The sequence below is a fragment of the Ciconia boyciana genome, chromosome 15 (genome assembly GCF_034638445.1).
Source record: "Ciconia boyciana chromosome 15, ASM3463844v1, whole genome shotgun sequence".
In the NCBI taxonomy this organism is placed as follows: domain Eukaryota; kingdom Metazoa; phylum Chordata; class Aves; order Ciconiiformes; family Ciconiidae; genus Ciconia; species Ciconia boyciana.
This window is the reverse complement of record NC_132948.1, coordinates 5,148,678-5,172,783: the sequence shown is the minus strand read 5'-3', so window position 1 is coordinate 5,172,783 and position 24,106 is coordinate 5,148,678. Positions and strand designations below refer to the sequence as shown.

The window sequence follows — 24,106 nt, the reverse complement described above, 5'->3', positions numbered from 1 at the left end:
TCCATAATAAATCTGCCACAGACTTGGTCGTAAAAATGCTGAAGATCCTTTTGAATTGCTTCATACACAGTATAAATACTTAAATTAACGTGTTAGGATCTGGCTCTCTCATACGCTATAATTAAACCCATTGTTTCAAAAGAAACGCTGTGTATACAGCAAGTCTTTGTTTTCAGTGCTATATGCTGCACAGTGCCCTACGCTACAATCACATTAGCACCTAGGCAGATTTTTAACATCAATGAAAAATGATTTGTCTTTTTAGCTTGAAGCCAACAATAATTAAGGCCCAGATATCATTAATGTGGTCCTGAGTCAATACTGGAATTAATTCAGTTACGCTCTACACAGACCAAGTTTTAAATCACCTGCCTAACAATTCTCAGTGATGCCAGGAGAAGACAAGACAGCTGCGCTCATGGGAAACAAGACCATCTTGTATAAGCCTTGTGTCCCACCCAGGCAGAGCTCATTTTGAATGCACAAAGGTTTATATTAGTTTTTTTATAACAGTTTCCAGAAGGTTAAAAATATTATGGCTCTTTGTTCTTGCAACTACAGACTCATTTCCCTGTCTCCATTTGCTTTCAGAAGTCCAGGAGTTGGAAACCATTCTGCCCTGCTCTGGAAAATTCTATCTCTTCATGTTCCAAAGCAGGGAGTATTTTTGCTTCTCACCACTACATTTTCTATTTAAAAAAAAATATATATATATATATATATAAAATACATAGAAGTGAGAGATTTGTCTGAGGACAAAATAAAGAAAGTCAGATTTGGCTAATGACATTAAACCAGAAGGGCAGAATGTCTTTTCTGTGGCTACAAACAAAACTAATATGCTGAAAAGTTCAAGCATAGGACCTATTTTTAGCAAGACAAAATTTGCAATTTGAATGAATGAAAACCATTGTAATAATTTGTTTTAAGACACTGTCAATATAAGCTAAGTTTTTAAAGTCATAGGCTCTGAAACTGTAAATAAAAATGCTGCACAGAGTAAGGAAAAGCTCACACTTACCTCAGCTTGAAGTTCTTCCAGGTACCTAAGGAAAAGTAGGGGAGCTGCTGGTAGAGCACACGCGCAGCTGCTCTAGCCTTAAGCGCTGCCAGGTGAGGAGAGGGTGGGCACAAGAGCTCCAGGGAAATTCTTCTTTTTCTCAGCTTCCCGTGGTAGATGACAACATGATGGGGTATTCTTCAGGAGGACAGAAAAGCCAACCTATTTTATTGGTAATAAGCGTAATAACCTCAGGCACTGGTGCTGGTTATACTGCCTTTCATGAGAACAACTAGGAGATATTGGAGTGAGTGCAGTTTTACTCCATCCTTTAAGTTCTCTAGTACAGGCCTGCAATACACGCTCCGTGAAAAAAATGCCATGAATCACCAAGTAAAAACTGGGGGGCTTTTTGCATTTCTCATCTTTCTTAGTGATGTGTCGCCCTCTCTTGTTCAATCTGTGATACTGTATTTGAAGTTAAACAGAAGGGAAGCTCTAATCGCTCTCTCTTCCCTGGCCTTCTTGCTACCGCGTAGCAAGTGCAGGTGCAGGACACAGACCTGCAGCTAGGACGTAAGATCATTAAATAAATTTAAAAACCAGCAGCCTTCCTCCGAACAGCCTTGCTGTGACCAGCCCTCCTCTGTGCAGTGTGACTGTCTGTCCCCAGGAATATCAGCTTTAAACTCTCCTCCAGCTCAGTGCTTCCAACCAATGAATCCAAGTGTTCTTCAAAGACAATAACCAAGGCTCTATAGCTTTTCTCCCAAACGCCAGTCACTGCTGGTGATGCATATATTTATCATGACTCTTTGCTCCTTATTTTTGTGTCGGCTTTTACTTCATAGAAACGTTCCTAATTTTGCCAGTTAAGAAAGTGATCTGAGCAGGAGTTGAGCCAATTAGCAATCACAGCTGCTGCTGGTGCTCTGATCACGACGACCATCACTTACACCCGAAGAACTCAGCCTTGTGCTATGTCCTAACTCACCCTGGGCAGACATTTTGGTTAAAACCAAACCATGGTTACTGCAGATGTATTCCAAGTTAAGCTACAGACCTTCCCTCCCCCAGTGATTGTTGCATTTCAGTACATGAGCTTTTTCAATAACAAAATAGGAAAAAAAACAAATTCTGAGTTCTCAGAACAGAGTGTTCTCATGATCATTATTAACATTTGTGAGATAGTGATACAGAAAAATGAAAACATAAATGAAGCTTGGTTACCCTTTTTCAGGACTTGGCCTGAAAATTGTGTAGTAATTCTTAAATGGAAGATCTGATTTCTTTATCATGTGTTCTTTATATATCAGTGTTGTAATTGGCTTACAGTGCTTGTAATTGGCTTTCCAATTTTATTTTATTTTTGCAGTTCATTTAAACTAATTCTGTATATCTAGCTAAAGTCCACTAAAACAAGCTGTAACCCTATATCCTACCTGACAGGATAAGCTGGGATGTCTCAGGATCACCTGAAAGAGAGTTGTATTACGCTGTACATGCCATTCATGTGTATTGTGCTATTAGCCTGAGATATATCTGGAGTCTCTCCACTAACCAAAAGTCTTTCAAATTTACAGTCAACGTGGGAAACAAGCATGTGCTCACTGTTCCCAATTCTAAAGCGTGAGAATGCCCAGGACAGTGTAAGCTGCTTCTCAGGTTTTGCCTGAGAGTGTCCCACAGCAACAGCTGTAACATGGGCAGAGTTCCCCTGAGAACTGAAGAAAAGTCACTTTCTTCCTTAAAATCATAAAACTGCCTTTGTATGCAATAGCTACCAACCTGAGGTGGCATTTAACTATTAATCTAAACATAGAAAGTTTTATCAGCTGTTCACAATATCAGTCAATTTTTCTATGAAATTCTACAAAATTAGAGGATTACTCTATGCAGCAGTCAAACTTCATGTAAACATTTTAAGTCTGTGCTCTACTAAATCCAGTTTTCAGACCGGAATGAAAGCAGGTTGCTGAGGATGGACAGTGATCGTCCCTGGGAAACTGAGAGTTACTTTTTCAAAATTCTTTAATCATGGGGGGGAAATGAAGTGACAGTGCCTGATTAACCAGGAGGTCGTCTAAAGGCTGCTCAACCTGCCAGGAAATCATTTGTGTTATTTGTCTTTATCCAAACGGTTGTATAATTTCACCATGTTTTTCTTTTTGTAACAAAGCATGACAAAGAGGGATCTGGGCAATTCTCATTAAAGTCTTTCTTGTTTGTCATCCATTGCTATTACTCAAAGCCAAAATCTAGACACCAAATTAAGTTTCGCTGTCTTCCATCATATTATATAAAAATCCCATCATTTTGTGGACACCAAATACTTCAAAATATACAAATACTTTAATACATACAAGTCTTCATAGTCCATTAAATATAATTAATTCCATGGTCTTTAAAATACTCTATCACTGCATTAACTGTAAGAAAAAGGTTTGCACTGGTATTTATATAGTATTGATTTGATCTGGCCTATGCAAAGCCTTTCTGTGTACTGCAGGGATTATACTGAAGAGCAGCAATTCTACTAAAATCCAGAGCATTTTGGTTTAGATCCAAATGAAGAAAAGATACTGTCAGAAGATTATGAAGTGAGAGGGATTAAAACTAGAGGAGTCAGCAACAGTGTGGTGCGGCACACTCTCTGTGACTACACTGGCTTCCTGTTTAGATGCACTTATTCCCAGTCCGGTGCATCCTGCTGTAGAATACTGAAAGGCTTCGAGACAATGCAGCATCCCACGATACGCATGCAACAGGAAGAAGGAATTGTGGTGCAGCTTCACTACAGCAACCAATGTCTTCTTTTTACACTTGATTCCCTGGGAAGCTGAATTAGATAAGAAGATCTATTGCATTTTGCTTTGAAGTGTTAAATCTATCTTTTCCTGTATCTCCAGCTGGTATCAAACTTACCAAGTGGAGCCAATCAGACTGGTTTAGCTGGTATCCCACAGCTGTGACTGTTCTCCTTCATGAACTGTTAACTCACACTGTCATACAGCATGGATTCTATTTCTCAATGAAATCTTCAGAAGAAAGATCTATAGCTTTGCAGAAAAGCAGTACAGAGCCCTCAAATGTACTTGAAAGAAAAATGCAAACGCAGCATTCTGATGCTTTGGACTTTTAACCATGTGCATGGATTGTTTTGTAGTACAGTCCATAGAAAGAGGCAATACATTAACACCAGCCCCACGATAAAGAGGTCCTAGTAATTGTAGGTAGAGATTAACTTTAACGTACCAAGATGGGAATTGATCAGTAAGAAATAAATATATATATACACACACACACATATATATTTTAAATATATATAATATATAGTGCATATATATAATGTATCGTGTATGTATATATAATACATGTATTTTGTATAAAAAAGCCTCACATGTATAGATAGATATTAAAATATAAAGAGAGGAGGACCTTTTGAAGTTAATGTTAAACAGAGAATCTATCGTCAGCAGAATTCTTATTAAGCTCATTGAGACATGTTTTCCCTAATTTCAAAATGCGATCAATTCAGACAGTTAGTGTTCCACTGATTACTGAGAAACACAACACAATGAAAAGTCAGAAAAAGGGAAAAAAGTTATAATGGAAAGTTAGATATAGTGTCAAATACATCAATATATACATAAATCCTTTACTTAAGATACCCCATGCTTGGAGGGAACAAAAATGATTTTTTAGTTTGAATTCATAATACGGTCCTCAGTTGTTGTGGGTTTTTTGTAATCAGATTATCATAGCCAAAGGAAAAAGAAATTTGAATGATCAGAAGAAGAAGGGTTGAAAATCAACCCTGATATGAAATATGGCTCATGCAGCCTTGTTCTGCACCTCAAATATGAAATGTATCACGAGTAGAGAGAATATTGGATGGAAATGCTGAACCACTATTAGCCCTGGATTGATTCAATGTCTAAACAAAAATTCTCTCTCTTGAAACCCCAGTGGCCTTCATCTTTAGATTGTTGAAATTATGATCACAAAAATCAGCAAGTAAATCACCCTGCTTTTTTACAAACGTAGACAATGAAAATACTAAGTGTATCTAACTCTGCAAATCCACAAGTCATCGTTTTGCTTGACAATACAGTACAATTTCAGAACTGTAATCAGAGGTTTATGCAAAGAAGGCGTGGCAAAATACAGCCACAGTCAATAGGATGATGCCATTGATATTCACAACATTTCTCCAAAGTGGCACTTCACTTGTGTCAGTCAGTTTCTTCTTCAATGCTTCCTCTTCCTCCTTGCTCAGTTTGGGTCCTTTTTGTTGATCTAAGCCACAGAACCAGTTGTACGCTTTCTTCAAGCATCCCGGTTCTTCTTTACTTTCCTCGTTAACTGGAAGGAATAACACACTGGTCATTAAATGTAAGCATGGACCACTGCATGCACTAGAAGATCTCTGTGACTGAGGATGTTCCTGTATTTAACACAGCAGTTCTGATTTATGGTCATAGTTACATGGAAACATTTTAGTACAAGGCAGTACAAGAATCAAGTTAATATTGTGTTTTCACAGCTCACCTGGAAAAAGTTATTTTCTACATGTTGCAAGAGAGCCTTTTGCAGAAGACACTTGCGCCTTTTGCAGCCTAGAGACTTGGTCTGGTATTGGAGAAGCAAACCATGCCGCAAAGCTTAAACTCCATTTTTTCAATACTTTCTACACTTTTAATTAAGAGACAAATAAATGAATTTGAGGATACTTATGAAAAGGAATTTGGCAGCAGAACCAGAAACCCAGCAAAGAGAGTAGGTGGTTTTGCCCAGATGGATGTCTGGCAATTCGCTTTCACGGTGCCTTGCACAACATCCTTGCTCCTTCAATCCTGGCTACTACCCACTATTTCCAAGTGAATTCTCGTTGTTTCACTCCAAATGCTAGAGCTGCACACAGTTCTGCCAGTGCACACCACCTCTGACCTAAAGCATCTCCATTCTTTTAGTCCTAGAACTGCCACCTAGCTACCTAGAGAACAAGATTTTCTCCCTTCGAATCCACTTCACTTCTGATTTACACTGAGCTTGATAGATTGGTAAAAGGCAGCTTATGAGCCATTTAAATATGTGGGGTTTGAGGTTTTGTTGTTGGGGGGGACGAAGCGTGTCTTTGGTTATTGAGCATGTTAATGTTTCTTCAGGAATGAAATAGGGATGCTCAAATATATTGATAGAACCTGTAGATATTCAACAGTTACCTGATTCCTCATCTTTTTCATCAGCTTGGTCCTGCTCCTCATCTGCATCAAGATCAATACGTTCCTCTTTGCTGTTCCGCAAAGACCAGCACAAGCGGTAAAGCTGCCATGAAACAAAATACGTTTATGAATCTACAGCCTTACTACACAGAGACAAATCAGTCTGGCCAGCACATGAAAAAGCTATAAGACCATGGCATCCCAAATGTCTGTTAAGTCAACTTTTAAGATTATTAGGAGTTACTGAAGATTTGTGACAGATAAATGAAGACTATTTCCTTTGCTTTCTTACAAAGACTATACGATGTGGGTAGCTGAAATGTCAGGAGGTAATATACAAGTACCAGTGTTTAAAACTAGTGGTTTCATTGAGTTCCATTTCTTGAGGAGCAGGACCGCAATAATACTCACATGTACATCAGGAATGGGCTTAGTCATGAAAGAGACTGCCAGGATGACGATGGCGGAAACCCCAAAAAGAATCATTGCAAAGTAAAGGTAGTGAATCCCACAGATGATGAATGGGCAGTTGGAAGGGGTCACACAGTTGCCAGTTCCATAGGCAAACTCTGCAATCATTCTACTGAGTCCAGTTAGCAGCCCAACCATCAGGCCCCAGAAGGCACCCTGCGGACAAAGTGACAGAAGTTATCAAAGTGAGTAGTTTCAGGCATGGAAATAAGCTCTAAGCTCTGAATAGTTGCTGGAGGAAACATGGAGGTAGTTATGTGTTACATTGGCTTTGGCACATGGGTTTTAACCCAGATACTTTCAGTGACTGTATTTACAGCTCAGTGTATTAATACAACTGAAAGGGGCAATGACCAGCAGCTCAGAGAAAGAATATGGAGAACACCTTATCCAGCTCATTTCTCAAAGTTCATCCATCTCCACGCAATGCTCTCCTTATACAGGACAGGCTCTAGCCACAGGCTGCACATCCCAAGGGTTGTTCTCATATCTTTTTATCTTTGAGGGCTAAATCCCTGACCGTTCTAGCCTGATGGAACCAGCTAGCAAGTGTGTGTCATTCCTCCTGAAATACTTGTCTGGTTTATTTTCTAATGACCTTGTTAGTAATTAGTTAAAAGTTAATTCTCTACACTATTGGTGGATGTTTTTCTGCTAGGTTTATATTACTCTAGCCCAAAGTATAAAAGACGCACAGGTATGTCTGGGCACAAATTGAAATACGGGAAATTCTGTTTAAACATAAATATATTTCTTTTTTACTGTAAGGGTGATTGGAACAGGTTTCCTAGAGACATTGTGGAGTCTCCATCCCTGGAGATATTCAAAACCCAACTGGACAGGACCTGAGCACCCTGTTCCTGTTAGCCCTACTTTGAGTAGGGGGGGTTGCACTAGTCCAGAGGTGCCTTCCAATCTCATCCATTCTGTGAGTTTGTGAAGTCAAAAAACTAATGATGGTAACACAAATTTATAATTCCTGATTAAAAAATACTTCAGGTTTAATGCTGGATTTAAGAACAAAACAGTTTTAATTATCCAGTGGTCAAAGTCACAAAAATGTTTTGGAGTACGACAAGATAGTTAATTCCATTTCTAGCAGAAAGAATAATGATTCTGAGCAAGAAATGTTGATAAATCTTATAAGTAATCACAATATTGGAATTTATCTTATGCAAGGCTCCAATTCTCAGAACCTCTGATGCTTGTATCGCCTATTTACCCAAATTTAAAGTGTGCAGTGCACCCAAACCCCCAAGGATTATACTGAATTCTTACTCAGGTAAAATTCCAGCTAAAGTCAATGACAGATTTCCACGAAGAGCACAAAGATTTAATCCATTTGTGAGGTTTAGCCACATTGGGATAAGAAATGGAACATCCCTTGTGTGTAATACAGGCTTTTCTTGGATATACAGACAAATAACCACTGAACTAGTCTCGAGAGAAAATAGTGAGAAAAAAGTTCAAGCCATATTCAAAAACCTTCTCTCTCTAGGCTTTCTCATTGAACTCATCTTCCTTGGAGCAAACCTGAGCAATAGGCAAGTATTGTTATTCCTAGTATTATAGAAAAGAAACTGAATTCCTGAGTACTGAGTTTGCAGAATGTCTGAGACCCCAGTTACCATGACTGGCCTATGGTCCCATCAAAGCATGTGACAGACCTCATGCCTTCTGAGTTACTTACAAAGGCTTAAGTACAATATTTCTCAGTTCACTGCTCTACGAACCAAAATCAGTGATTCCCAGACTGGGTCCTAAAAGCAATGGGAAACAATGCATAAAACAACAGCATGTTTGTTTAAAAGAGTGTTGACAAAATATGTAGTGGTCAAGAGGAAGGTGAAAGGTGGTATGTTTTGTAAAGCAGTTTGGTGGCCAATATCCTAAAAGATTACTTTCAAATATGTCCCCACAGATTATCCATTTGACACACTTCTTCGCAAAGTGATAGGTAACTTAAGTTTCAGAGCTATCTAGGAATTCCTAGGTGACTGTTTATTTATCAGATTAGCAAAGAACTTTTTCAAACTCGTCTCTGAAACCTCAGGCCCTGGGGTATGGAAACACAGAATCCCTGGGCTGTAGGAGGATCAAAATAAACAGGAAGAAGTTGCTAATAAAAGACACCAACACAAAAAAGTTGTCCTACTTCCTAAAGGAACATGCAGCATACCTGTTTCCTAATTTGTACTTACCTGCTCATTGACCCGCTTGCAGAAGACAGCAAGCAGGAAGACAGCAGCAATGGGAGGTCCCAGGTAGCTAGTAACTGACTGAATATAATCAAAGAGCTGCCCACTTTGAGCTGACTGCACCACAGGAACCCAGGCAATGCTGATGCCAATTAAAAGTAACATAAATGCCCTGTAAACATAGCCAGATATTCAATTAGCCACCTGCTTAGAAGCATCTATCAGAAAGAAAAAACCCAGCAATCAATCAATAATTTAAATGTCCATTTTGTATTTCAACCAGCAAAATCAATTATAATGGCCAATTACCATTGAACAAACAAAAGAAATCCAAGTTGGATATTGTGTCTGCCAAATATCGGTCAGCATACAGGTAAACATGCAATCTAAACAGAGAAAATCACTTTTTTCCTTTGTTTGTTATGTCTAGAGAAAAATCAGTAGCAGATCAACTAGAAGAACTAGTGCCTTGATGCTGTAGTATGGTGTAGCATAAAGCCTATGAAGATATTTTAAAACAGTTCCCTCTGAATAGCAGTAGGAAGTGTTGGGCATTAGTTTAGCTACTTCATGCACCACTGTCAATTAAACTGGAAGCAAGGTCTTGGGTTCTTTTCCAAAGGGAAAGTGTACGGTGGGACAGGCTCTCTGGCCACAGGAGGCCACTGCTGCGCTGCCCGCACGCTGCCAGCGCAGGTTCTCACCCAGGCACTTGGTGCATTTTTTGGAGGTGCATTTTTTGGATGCCTGTACTGCACCTAGCGCTCGCTGTGCTTGTACGGCTGGGGAAGACTCGGCTGCACTTACCTTCCAGCTAACATGAGCTCTTTCTCAGACGGTCGTGACCGAATTTTGGTGTAAATGTCCATAGTGAACAAAGTACTAGCACTGTTAAAAATGGAAGTCAGGGAGCTCATAAGGGAGGCCAACATGACTGACAACATCAGACCCCGCAGACCTGAAACACAAAGACCCGTGAACGGGGATGAGCATTCAGCGAAGAGTCTCAGTACGTGGCACCATCCGTAGTGCTCGTCCGACCCTTTCAAGTCAGCCAGCTGAGTGTGTCTGCCATATTCATGTGCTGGTGCCTGCCTGACCTTCTCTCGCAATGCAAGCAGAGTGATGTCTGCTGAGCTTTGGAAGAGCTACTTATGGCAGTGGCAGGGCGGCTCTTGAGCTTTTAGAACATAGGTACTTCTTTTGTGAATGCTGTCTGATTAAATGCTGAAATAATAAGAAAAAAATACTAAGCAGACTTTCCCCAACAGTTCTAAAAATAATTTATCTTGTTCGCAGGCGAGTGCTCGCTTGCTTGCGGTGTATTTGTAAATCAGTTGTTTGGCAAAAAAAAGTTTCTCTTACTGTTTGAAAATCAGAGTAAGCCACTTTTCCAGATGGTATGATTTAGTCAACACAGTATAGGGAAGTACTGTAGTATTTTAATAATGCTATGTACAACAGTTATAATACAATGGGAAAGTACTAAAGATATCAGGGAAGTACCATGTTCTGTATAATATCATAATCTCTAGCCTTATCTCTCTAGCCTTATGAACCAGCTCTGTGGTTTTCTGCAGAAATTTATCTTCTATGTAGACGTTGTGCTCTCCAGAGTGGTGACTTACTCTCTCATTGAACAGGTGTCCTATGGGACAATGTGTACATAGAATATTTCCTCCTCCCACCTCAGTGGGTTTAGCAGAAGGACTGCAGGTGTATGCCTCCAACTCAGAAATCCTGGCAGAGACAATCTTTTATAAATCATTGTCAAAGTAGGTTATTTTTTACCTTCACAGAAAGAGAGCTCAGTTACCATCTCATCACCCAGTGTTTACCAGCTGAGAGCTGACATTGTCAGCACGTAACTATTCTGCACCTACAGCTGCAGCTAGTACAGACTAACCCTTTGATAAATAGTACATAGTTCTAACAAGAATTTTTGAACTAAATATGAGACTTGGGTTCCCTTTATCACCTGTTTTTACAGTCTGGCACCCTCACCTTTCCTACAACAAACAAAAAAGCAAACACAGACGGTGTCTTACCATTTGGCATAAGCTCCACTACCATTTTTGGATAAGCAATATTTGTACAGCCAACTGCGGTGCCACAGTACTGCTGGCAGACTTCAGGCACAACACAAGCCACCACATCTGAGGAGAGGATAACGAGACAGGGTTAGACAAGGTCATATACACAACAGATTGCTTCCAAATTAGTAGAGCTTCTAAAATTTATCTCTGTGTTGAACCACTGGATTGATATGCTTGATATCATCCTTGGTCTGCTGGCAGGGAGGAAGGTGGTTCTAAGCCTCTATCCTTCCTTTCCTCTCCAAAAGAATACTGAAAACAGCAGGTGGAAAAAAAAAAAAATCAGCATTAATTTGTCAGACCAGGACTGAACAACACAAGGACAGCAAGTAGAAAAACAAGCAGAGGCACACAAAGACCCCTCTCTCCATCCTGAACATCTCTCCTCTGCCTGCTGCTAAACACACTGATGGTTAAAAGGGAGATTGGCATTTCCCCTACACTGCGCTCGGGACTGTCCATGCCCCAAAATATTGCTGTCTGTGACATGACCCTCTTCCTCTGACTGCCAGCAGAGTATCAGTCCTGGACAGCATTTTCCACTCATTCAGCCAGAGTGGGGCTGTGACAAACAGACAACTGGGGAGGGTCACTGTGGAATTTCTCTCCCCTAAAATGGACAGCAATAGCATTAGCAGAAACCTGGGATCAGGGAAAAGAGGAAGACCTGTGGATTCTTACAGTGTAGTTAGTTTTTGTGCATACATATGCCTGGACAATTTGGATGACAAGATGACGATCTAACAGGTATTTTGGAAGGGACAGAGAATAGGAAATTGAGAGAGATTGGTAGTGAAAGATAGGCAGCAAGAAGAAATTTGCATTTCTGTATAGATATGCATACCTGTGTACAAAATTCGGCTGATCATTCCAGGCATCACTATGATAAACATGGGCAAGAGTTTCAGGTATCCACACATGATGCAACCAGCCTTCACATGGGACATGTTCTTGCCAGAGAGACATCTTTGGACAATAACCTGTCAATGAGACATGGCAAGCATGCATGACTCCACCAAGAATAGCATTTCCATGAACACACCATGCCAAGTCCCAGATACAAGGTACTTCTTAACCTCTGTGATAGTGAAAGAGCCTATTTACCATTTCTGTCACTAGGAAAAATAAAAACTACATGAAAATCAAAGGGTATATTTGAAATAAGTAAAGGAAAGTATCATTTATCATTTATCCAGTGTGTGTTTAAGAGGTAAGGCTCTTTCTCACAAGATGTTCTTAAAGCAGACAGACTAAAAAGCCAAAAAGGAATAAACTATTTACCTGAGCAATAGATACAGCTACATTGGCGATTTTGTTCATTTGTTTACAAATTGTGAAGATTATCTTTCTCACAATTCAGAATGCAGACAGACCACTTGCTAGAGATTGGACACATTCACGTGTCACAGTTGCAGGAGCACACTTTCCTCTACTCGTGTCAGTGTGATCTCTCAGGGAAACTGGACGGTAGGTTTTAGGGAGAAGGAAGGAGGACTGGGGAAGAGTCTCCAGACTGAAAGGCCTGACATATAAAGAACATCCTCCCAAGACATGCATGCAAAGATGAAAGCCGCACAAATAGGAAACAAACTGGTATTACCTGGTAATACCAGTAAATTTGGTAATACCAGTAATATTTGGTAATACCAGTAATACCAGTAAACTGGTATTACTGGTAATACCAGTAAAACAAACTGGTATTACTGGGAATCATATCTAGATGCAGTCTAACAAGGATCATTTGATGCATGGCTTCCTAAGTAAATGTTCACATTATGACCTCTCTGTGTTTCTACACATGGTCACGCACAAAAAAATGAGAAAGGAATTGTACATGCTATCTGCTGGGCACAGTGTATAAGAAGAACTGAAAGAACACCCGTTCCATCTTCTCACATGTGGGAGGGGTTTAGAAACCAGAATGAAAAGTCACTGACCAGTCTTGAAATAACTGCCATTTCTGTGACCCAGCTTTGAATTACAGCGGGGGAAGAGTACCCCTAGAGCACACTAGACTGCAGAGTTTTGTGTTCGGCATTTCCAAGGCATATCGCTTCCACATTACCTGATCGGTGCACCAGTACCACAAAGCAAGGATGCTCAAACCAAAGACGAGCCCTGGCCATGGCAGATCTCCAGTGACGGCATCTCGGAAGATGTGAAAGGAATCCTTCCGAGGAGTGTAGCATTCTGCATTAATCATAACATTCCCATAGGAGATATTGGATGGAATTGCTTTCATGTACTTCTCCATGAAAACATCATACCCTCCTACTTCAGCAAATGCTGAAAAATAGAAAGTAAAAGTAGCGATAAAGTATTTAATACTGAAATCTCAAATAGAGCTAGAGAATGTGAGGAGAAAAACCTCCTTAATATAGATGTAAAAAAACCCTAGCCAGTAGGGTCTGTGATGTTGATTCACACAAAGTACCAAAGTGACCTTTCTTTTTAGGTTTCTGTATAGCTCGCAAATGTTGGTTTAGGCTTCACTGTCTCAATTTCTCTTATACATGCCTTGCCAAGAAGTGAAATGAAGATACATTATTTCCACACACTGTTAACCTAGGAAGAACCTAAGGCAGGGTCTTACCAGGTTAGGTCAGTCTGAAGTTATTTCTGTTGTAACAATGGTGGAATAATTTAATTTCAGTGAAAGACCTAGCTAGAGGAAAACCAAGCACTGAGTAACTAGAAGGGCAAGGAAAGGACACTACAAATTCACAGAATCTTATTGCTACTTCTTTCTTTCTTATGGTCTCTTCCTATTAATTCTATTTAAAAGCATGATTTCTGTTTTAAAATGCATATGGTCTTCTGGACACACATATTGTCCTATTCATAAACATTCAGTTCGTATCTTTTGTCCAGCTGGCAATAGAATGATATCCATGGATCAACTACAAGGCTTACTTAAAAAGTTAATATGTTTGGGTTGTTTTAACACAAGCTAGCAGCTAGAAACAAGGAAAAAACATGCAACGTGACCAACAGCTCTTTGCTTTGAATCAGAAATTTTCATGCATTAGCATCTGAATATCTATTAAATTATAATCTTAAAAGAAGATACTGTCTGAGCTTCTCAAGAGTATCATCATCACCTGCAAATAACTGCTGTTACCTCACTAGCCATCACAAGTCCTGTTCTGTCACGGGATGCTATATATTACCTTGCACATTCACCTGTGCTTTGGAGATGGAGTGGTCTCAGTGACTAAAGGGCTTGGCAATATACCTATTCTTTGGCAACATGCCTATTTTCTTCCCTGATAAATAGGTATATGAACTGAAATCTGCTGGTTAAGATAGCAGAGTTCCACACTGCAGGATCCATTTCCATAGCCAATGTGGATTTGTGGTTGAACACACCAGTTTCATTCATCTGATTTACTTACCAAATCCCATGAGAATAAAGGATCCCACTACCATGATAAATGTTTGTAAGGTGTCTGTGTAAATCACAGCTGCAAGGCCACCTAATGGCAAGAAAAGTCAAGACAAATAGGTTAGCCCCTGTGCAAATGCCTCAGTGGACGTCCTTTTTTTTTTTTTTACTTTTCTCACCACCTCTCTCTTTCAAACAAAGACCACTGTAAATAACTCCCCCTTTCAGGTTTTCATTTCTCCCCTGTTAACCACCTCCCCTCTTCTTTTTTCTTCTGGCTCCCCAAACTTCTTTGATTTATCAGACTGCTCTGCAAACTCACCTGTGATGGTGTAAAGAGCAGTAATAGCAAGCAGGATGATTATGGCCAAATAAAGATTCAGGCCTATGGCCAGCTGTATAAATACAGCTCCAGAGAATATGTCTGCCTATAAAAGAAAAAATGGTAGATTAAGCAATGTTTAAACTCATGATGATGGCATATACATGTTCATGATGAGGGTACTGAAATACACAACTCTGCCCCTTATAGTACTGCACACACACCAAAAAAAAAAGGCAAAAAGAAAATAGAGGCCTTTTTAGTACAACTGCCAGTCTCCTCTCAGTGCTGGGGTGCTTTCAGTACAAGAGTTGTAACACTTCTCAGAGGGTTTCCAGGTCAAAAGACCTGGATCAATGGATCCAGAATCAATGGATCATTTTAGCTAGACACAGAGTCTCACTACTCTGTGGTTACATACCGAGAGACAGCTTAATAACAAATTACTTAAAGCTGAGGTTACACTTGCTGCTACGTGCAGGGATGGACTCTGTGACGCTTCCAGGACACGGCATGGTTCTCTTCATTTATTGCAACTCTGAAAGTCTCTTATTTTTTCTTTACTGCTTGCATACATGTGGTATAGCTAGTATTGCTGTTCCAGGACAAATGGTGATTAAAGGCAAACACCTTATATTATCTCTATTTTGAAGTTCCTGTCAGAATAATTAGCATCAGTTGGCTAGCAGAAGAGACCTTTAGCTCTTGCGCAAGAAAGGAATTGTTCAGGTTTCAGAGTAACACTGTGGGATTTTAATCACATTAAATCAGTTCCTGATTTAGAGATAATTTGCATCGATGTTATTTATCCAAGTTTGCAATCAGAATAATCTACCCCAGTGCACTTGTAATACATTCCTGTAAATTATGCTTTCATTAGAGGTTTGCATCTGTACCTATCCTTGCTCCTGAACATCCAGTTTATGGGCTCATCTCCAATCCCACCTGCATGCCTCCTTTCTGTATACCACACCACCTATACGAGGGCTCTCTACAGGGACTCCGAGCCTCATTTAACATTACAAGTCCTAGTGGTGTGTGGCAAGCTCAGGAGCTGCAAAATGCTGCAGGAACTGCCCATATGCAGGGCCTGAGAAACAAATATAAACGACATTACAGGTGCCCTGGGGTAAAGCCTGCACACACAGCCACTGCAGGGTAGCTGCTAGGGGGCAGCTTGCTGGAGGAGCGGGAGGCTCCACAGGCCGGGCTGCGGGACAACCAGAGCCTGTGGTCACAGAGCAGGCACTTGCACCGCTGTTGTCCACAGCTGGGCTGAGGTAAGGCAGGGCAGATATACTAATAAGCAGCTACACAGTCTGCCTAGCTGGGAGATGCTGGATGAAGAAACCCTCTTCATTGCAGAGATGCTGAAACCGAGACTGCAGGGTATGATCTCACTCTTAGCTCACTCTGAAGAATGAGGAAGAGGTTCGGACCTCTGCAGCAAGAGGTCCTCCAACCCTACTGCCCTGACAAGCAGAAAACACCTGTGAAGCAGAGTGTGAATCACAACAGAGGTCCCACCCCCAAAACTCTGCCTCCAGAGCACCTTGAGGTTATTTGATTTCTTACAGGTTTTAGTTTGGAACTGGGAACCAGGATGTTTAGCTCTTAACCCCAGTGGCTGTTAGACCATATCCTTTGTCCCTTCTCTCTATGGGAATATTATTTTCCTATCTTTTCACACCACTGGCCAGCTTATGTCCCAGATCTTTCTTTTATTGTTCTTGGCTTTAGTTTAGCCTACATAGCATTAAATATTAATGGTCCTAAAATGAGCCCCAGAAAGAAATGTATAGTTAATTATTTAGCACCCTGAGCAATATATCAGCTTCTTCGAATTGCTGAATTACCTTCCAACTTCACTGCTCCTCCCTTCCAATTAGATAATTTCCTTCCAATATTTCCTTGTTTCACCATTAACACTCTTTTATGGACACTGTTTCATTCTTATCTATCTCTGAATATATTAAATCCTTCCATTACATTACAAGCTATATCTCCAAAGCCATCCACAGATCATGCAGGAACAACTGGCAGAACACATGCCAATTGAGTGAATCCAGCTGCAATGTTAATGTGGGAGTCAGGGCAGTGGCACATACGCTGTACCCCCTACATCATGCAGTCCTAAAAGGAGGTTATCCTTCTACCTCCTCTTCCCCCTGCTAAGTCTGTACCCATACATTTACTACTGAAATTATGCACAATGAATGTAAAGAAAATGCTACAATACATTTAGAAATTCTGGTTTACAATTTCTGATTTCTTCTAAAGCATTCGGGTCTTAATTCCTTTTTGTCTTCTCATAATTTAGTCAATTACTCTCCATCAAGATTTTATTCTTACTAGGCCATTTTCTTTGGCATAATGACCAATATCAGCAACACTAGTGGCTAGCAAGTCCCTGAAGGCTGCTATGGGCATTGCTATGGGCATTACTCACAAAGCACTGCATGCTTAGGAAGCACATACATGTGAGGCACCTGTGCAACAGAAATCCTTTGGGCTCAAAGATCACGTGTGTCCTGATCCCAAAGATCAACACCTTGCAGCATGGCCTTGCCTGGCAAACTGGTTGATTAGCCACAAAAAAAGGTGAGAAATCAATAGAAACTACACAGAAAATGTGCAGGAAAAGAGAGAAATGGTAACAACCTTGTACAGAGGTGCACAAAGGGAATCTGATCATCACATGGTGGTGGGCACTGTGCCAGAAAGAGCATGCCAGGAGTTACACGACCTGACATATTGTATTGTTCATTGGAAAGCACTGTAATAATTATATTATTAGGAACATTTTTAACACATCAAGGAAGCAGCACACGAAACAACTATTCAAGAAACAAAATGCCACTCTTCTACAAGGATAAGTGGCAGTAAGTATCGCTGCCAGTCAGACTGATAGGTGTGACTGCCCATTAAGGGCAGGGCAGAAACCCATCCTTCTGTATCAAATCTGAATAAGCCCCAAAGATCACAAGGGAGTGTTTGCAAAGGCAGCAGTCAAGGAAGTAAAATGCAAATCTCCAAGCCAGCTTGGCATGGATTGTCAACACATGGGTACGTCTGGAGATACAACGTGCCTCTCGGAAGAGAGACCTGTGCTAGCTTTACATAGCATGCATATCTCTACACAGCACAAAGAAGTTAGCTATGGTCAAGGATGGAACAGCCCTTCCCTTTCTGCTTCTGGAGCTGGTTCATCTGGAGACAGTTTGGGCATGGTGTTGCATAGCATGGTATAGAAAAACCTACTCTGACATCCTCTGACGGTACCTGAAACCTCCAAGGACTTTGACTGTTCTGCCTGTTCTGAATAAGATATGGCAAGTAAATCAGACCTGGGCAAATCCTGCCCTACCAAATATAGTGACATAAGACAACAATGCAGAAGACATGTTTCTCTACTACAGAATCCTGAGCCACACTTGTACATTGGACAGACACTGTCAGAGTTGTTCTGGGAAGATGAGGGAAATAAGAGAATTGGTTAGAGGAACTTGTGCACCAGATTTCCCCTGCATGGCACAGAAACCCAGCTCCATGGCAATTCCCCACACACATCCAGAGTAATTGGGTTGATGGGAAGCTGGGATGGGCCACTGGTAGAGTGGGACCCAAGTAATCTGCTGCTGTATGGATCTCTTGACTATTGCTTTGGTCCCTAATAAGACAGGACCACAAGAGCAGGAGAGGGTGCTTCAGCCTCATGACCATACTGAAAGCTTAAATGGAGAACCTGTCTTGCCTGGAAGCAAGGCACTTCAACTGAAATGGGGTGAAATCCCATGACCAGATCCCTTAGGCATGATAGTGGTTGGAAATAAAAGATAGATAGTAAATTCAGAACCTTGATGAGCTCATTATAAAAATGCATTGCAGAAACTGGAAGAGTTTCTCAGGTGCTAGAGCTGCCAGAACTCTGTGTCATACCTGGGATTTCTGATTATGATAGTTAAGCACAACAACAGCAAATTAACTAATCCTATGGAAATTCAACTCTGAGGCCAGCTCCATAGCACCAACCTGTTTAATTTATAACCTTTCTAAGGATCAGTTATCGTGAAGATGTGAGAATGAGAGCAAAAGGCCAATCTTTTAGCTTAAATTGCACCATTATCACTCAGCTCCCATTCAGAGGGCAAAGAGTAATCCGCCATGGCAACTTCTTCAAAACAACAGATTGAGGTATGTCTGAACTGTGGACTTTAGAGGCTTGGCAGTTTCAAGATATATGGAAAATATTGGCTCCCTTCACTACTTCACAGCAACACAACCACTTACTTAATACACTTGCCCATTAAAAGAACCTCTCCTCTTCCCTCCTTTCATCTCAGCTGTTGTAATTTCCCTCCTTTGCATTTCCCTGTTCCCTTATTTTCTAATTCCTATTATTCTCTTTCTCTCCATAGCCCTCTTGCTCTTCCTCATCTATATACTGATGGCATGTTGACCAAAGAATGCTAAAACAGATAAATATGAAGTTTGGGGACAAAAATTTCTGCCATGTTTCACAGATCCCTAGGATAATAGACTGCAGTACAATACAAGTTTCCCTGCACTCTGACTTGTTCTAGAGGAGAGCATAAGCAGAAGTAAACCTTAAAACCTAAAAAGAAAGAGAAAGCACAACAAGCATCAAGAGACATTGCCAGGAACGAAAGAACTTGGGTTGCAGAACAGATCTGGATACACAATCTCACTAGACAGAATTCAACCAAGGCCTCCAAATCAGAAACATTTGACCAATTGCGTGAGCAATATTGTAAATAGGAGTGTATTTTCTTTCGATCAGTGTAGGATGGAAGAAATGCTGTAAAAGTTTTACTTACTGAGATCTTTGTGAAAATATACAGGATCAGAGAAAGGACTGACAGGTAGACCTGAATCCGTTTCCCACCAAAACGCTTCTTCAGATACTCTGGCATTGTCACCACCTGCAGGGAGGGTAGATAAGGTTTCAGATAATGAGGAAGAGATACAAAGCAAATTAGAGGAAGTTTTTTGCTACTTGGATACTGTAAGAGTGGAGGGCAAAAGGAGGGGAGCTGCAAATGCAGTAGCAAGGAAGAACGGCTCCAGGAATCAAAGGAGAACAAGGAGAGAGTACCAAGTACTTCTCAGCTCAGGTCTCAGAACAGAGAATCCTCACTTTTCACATATATACAGACATAATATAGTACAGTTCTAGCATGCTCAGATCTTGTGCCATTCATAACGGCTTTGCAATATTCAAGACCTGATCCGCAAACATGAGTGGCAAAGAAAAGCATAACATACTGTTTTGACTTACCCCAGCTTTGATGTAGATGGGTACAAACAGCCATCCTAGAACAACCACAAATATCAGAGCCTGCAGCCAAGACAAGATCAGCTGAATTAGCCTCCTCTCTCTAGATAGCACTCCCGAAGACCATTATCAGACCCAATAGCAGCTAGAGACCATTGAAACCACATAAACCTGGGTATTGTGGGGTTTGGGGGGAGGAGCAACTGCTCTGTCCTTTGATTTACAGTTGAAAATTTGGGAATTAAATCTTGGCCAAATAATTTGTCAGGTATTATGCAGCCTTGATTTCATGCTAGGTATCCCAGAGAAGCACACATGAAAATAATACTTTTTCTAGAAAAACAGCCAATGTCTGCTCACAGGATTGCCCTCTAGTATCAAAGCACCACTCCACTAGCCACACCAGACTATCCTAGCCCTCTTCGGAGCAGACCCAGGGAGCCTCGTTTAACAATGGTTAAAATGCAACCAGCCCATAAGACTACCATTTCTGGGAAATATTAAGGAAGGTGAAGTCTGCTACCTGAGACCTATTTGCTAGCATCTTGATCCCAGAGCCACTAATGCAGGATACTTTCCCACTCGGAATCAGGTATGCTGCAATGGTATGTTGTGACATCTGCAAATCGAGGTACTGGGGAGAGTAGCACTTCTTTTGAATACTGTTTTGGTCATTAACTGCCTTTTGCACTGGGTCTCTCTGAGATGGCCATATGTTTTACAACAGTCCCACATACTGTACAGGATGTATTTCCACATTACCATTTCATGATATATTTTGTGTTACCATGTGCTTTTTGTGAACTATAGATCCTACTGTACTGCAGTGTCACAGTTTTCTGACTTAAATGGCTAGCAAATGCTGTCTGATATATAGTGTTGTACATATTTAAATTGACAAATATAGAACAAAATCCTGCTCTGAGAGCTGCACTCTGTATTTATCCTGTCCACAGGGCTTAGAGGGCTTTTTAAACTGTATCTTTTAAGTTCTGCCCTTAGATCAAGACCGTAAGATGGACAAGAAATACTGGGTCAGCTTCTGCTGTCATACGAATACAAATTAGAAATAATTTCAGTGGAATAATAGACATACACAAGCACGATAACAGTCAAACAAATTTCTTTCAAGAGGAGAATCACATCATATAGTCAAAAGCAATATTTCCACCATGTCTATTAACCTGCACACCAGTCCTACTGTGTCATAAGTAATGAACTATGTAACATATCTGCTCAAATACACACAGGCGTCGTTGCTTCTTCCTAAACAACAATTGTTGTACACTGTGTATTGATATTAATCCACAGAGAATCTCCCAGGAGATGACATGTTAGAGGTGGATATGTCTGAAGAAGGATATGGGTCCTAGAGATTTGAATACCATGAAATTTCAAGCACTGCTTGTTCTGTTTTGTTTTGCTTAGTTTTGGTACAAAGAGAAGGGAAATCAAGTTTGTTACAGGACTAGTGTAAGCAAATAGAGAAAGGTGACAGATTAACTGTGGACATCTCGTAGAGTTCATTTTAGCCTTTATCCTTCTTCTTAAATATTTATATCATACAAGCACTTGACTATTTGCAGCAACCATCCTCTTGCTAAAGAAAAAAGCCAAATCTCTCAAGGTGCAGAATTATATGCAAGCAAAGTATCGACCTATGTATGCCCATTAAGTCCTTTGTGTCATGGTATAATCCCTCCACGAAGGTGAATTAAGCAGAACAAGGGCATTATTATCCACACCCACTGAGCCTGAGAATACAAGGAAATGGACTGAACTAGCTCGTGTGAATCTCCATGCTGTTGCAGTTAACACTACTTCTGGTACTCCGAGTGGTTCATTTAAAGTCAGCTTGGATATCTCTACCCTATACTGCAACCATAAAGCAAAACACACACATAATCAGAGGAAGGAAAAAGTAAAGAGGAAAAGATTTTTGGAATGCAGGTTGTTGTGAAGGATGTCCAAAATTTCTTATAGCCTGTGAAGAAATCAAAGCCCCTTCAACAATTCCTACATAGAAAATGCTGTAAAAAATGCTATGGATTACAAAACTGATATTCTTCTCAACATCCTGCAGTCTGAAAGTATTCTTTATAAATACTTTAAAGATAATCAAAAGATATGTATAGAGAAGAGAATCCACTAATTCATTTGGTTCAAATGCTCTCTGAAAAGCCTCATTCAACAGAAAAGGGTCATCTTCTCCCGGTGGCTTGGACAAGGATCAAGGAGGACAAGCTAAATAGTAGATTACATTGGCACTTACTGGTCTGTACAGAAAAGAAGTGTTACCAAGCACAAACTTTGACAGTCCGAAATTATTAGGCAACGTTATTTTGGCTAACCTCTGCAGATAATCCTGATGCACAAATATGTTCACTTAAATGCATGCCACTTACATTCCATTCATATCCTCCGATGGCAATTCCTCCAGCTGCTGCTGTTCCTGCTATTCCCACAAAATGTCCACTGCCAATGTTACTGGCAAACAGAGAAGCACCAATCTGGAAACAGAAAGAACAACATTTGGCTCTTAGGTCCTATTCATGGTAACTTGAAAAAATCATGTTCATTTGGCATTTTGAACTCACGCCTATCTATCATCAGATGGTGATGATGAGAATGATTGACAACCAACTTCCTTGACAACTTTCAAGACTCCCTCTTATTATTCCCCCTCAAACCTGAGACTCCAGCCATCACATCTGCAACAATGACAATGAATAGGATGTTACACAGAAGATTTTCTTCCAGTTGAAGAAAACAGTTTATGACACCAATATAGATTTTAAAATATTTGCAAAACTTGAGTAACTTACATTTGGGTGTTATCCAAACAATTAGGGAAGAAGACTGCGATCTGTCTTGCTCAAGGAGGAAACAATAAGTGCATACCCACTTGTCCAACTGGCACTCCCTATTTCATATTCCACAGTCTGTGGAACTAAATGTATCATTTGTGAGAGTTGTACAGACTTTGTACGTGGTTCACTTTTAGTCAAAAGATATTCGATTACTGAATTAAATTCTGAAAGCTGCATGGCAGAAATATCTGCTGAGATATCTGCTGAGAAAATTCTTCTGGAAGATACAGACGATAGCGAATCAAGAAGTTATATTTAAGAAGCGCTGGATCTCTAAGACCGCCAAATATTGCACTGATCATACAAACAGAACAGTGGGGAGAACATAGGAATTGATGAACAGGGAGAGATTTAAAAAAATGAAAGGTTTATGTTGGATTACAGACAGGCAGGAGCTGTTCACAAAAGAGAGATTGTGCCAAAAGATCTAATTCTTCATCAAATAGCTCAGACAATAGAAAAGACGAAGAGAAAAGGTATGAGCTTCATTTCCTCAAAATGAAACCATTAAAGGCAGCAGAAATGCCTAACAATAATTTAGAAGGTCAGATATTGAAGGATGCAGGGTGAGAACTCGAGCATGAAAAAGAGGTTGAATTGGGTATTGTAGGCAGAAGATGTGTGTAGATCCGAGATGAAAAGAGGCAAGTGAATACTTTTTTTATTCACTTCCATTTTTTCTTTATGTCCTCTGAAAGCTACAAAGAAAAAAGGGAAACGGGGTTAAAAAGAAAAGAAAAGCATATAGAAAGTAGGCAAAAGAACCTCTGCTGACCAGCTTCTAATGCTCTCATTTGAGGTAGACCTCCCATGTTGAAAGATCCCAAGGTGCTTAAAAATGTTTTTTTAGACATGTGAGCGCAGGACCTGCATCTGGCACATTCTCCTTATGTAGTTCCCAAGTACCGGTGGTTGAAATATGTTCAGAGTCACCTTACAAAAAAGAGAAATATTCCTTGTCTGCAACTCACTGGGAGATTTTTAGGGTCCTAAAATGTATCTAAAGGGAATAGTTACAAATTTCCAGGTCTGCAGTCACTGCAGTGAGTTCTTTGAGTAGCAGTAAAAATTTAGTCAATCTTTCTGAGAGCACAGGGACGATTGCCGGAGAATCAGGAGGATAAAAGGGATTTCATCATAGAAATCCACCTCTGAAGATCAGATTTATTCTATAGAGCTATGCCATAGCCAGGAATAGCAACCATGCTCTTCATCTCACAATCCTGATCTCTAATCACAAAAT

General features: G+C 40.3%; 1 protein-coding gene across 3 annotated transcripts in view; it reads right to left on the bottom strand.

The window, feature by feature from the left end:
• Positions 1–4,393: 4,393 nt before the first annotated feature.
• Positions 4,394–24,106, bottom strand: part of SLC5A1 (solute carrier family 5 member 1) — a 50,648-nt gene continuing 30,935 nt past the window's right edge. For all 3 annotated transcript variants that reach the window (XM_072879819.1, XM_072879818.1, XM_072879820.1), the window contains exons 6-18: positions 22,399–22,503; positions 19,997–20,056; positions 19,536–19,640; positions 14,698–14,803; positions 14,386–14,466; positions 13,056–13,276; positions 11,835–11,970; positions 10,943–11,050; positions 9,702–9,852; positions 8,898–9,066; positions 6,637–6,852; positions 6,226–6,328; positions 4,394–5,365 (exon numbers count right to left, since the gene is read on the bottom strand). In XM_072879819.1, coding sequence (XP_072735920.1) covers positions 5,142–5,365; positions 6,226–6,328; positions 6,637–6,852; positions 8,898–9,066; positions 9,702–9,852; positions 10,943–11,050; positions 11,835–11,970; positions 13,056–13,276; positions 14,386–14,466; positions 14,698–14,803; positions 19,536–19,640; positions 19,997–20,056; positions 22,399–22,503 — 1,785 coding nt within the window. In that variant the 3' untranslated portion in view covers positions 4,394–5,141. The remainder of the gene's footprint in view (positions 5,366–6,225; positions 6,329–6,636; positions 6,853–8,897; positions 9,067–9,701; positions 9,853–10,942; positions 11,051–11,834; positions 11,971–13,055; positions 13,277–14,385; positions 14,467–14,697; positions 14,804–19,535; positions 19,641–19,996; positions 20,057–22,398; positions 22,504–24,106) is intronic.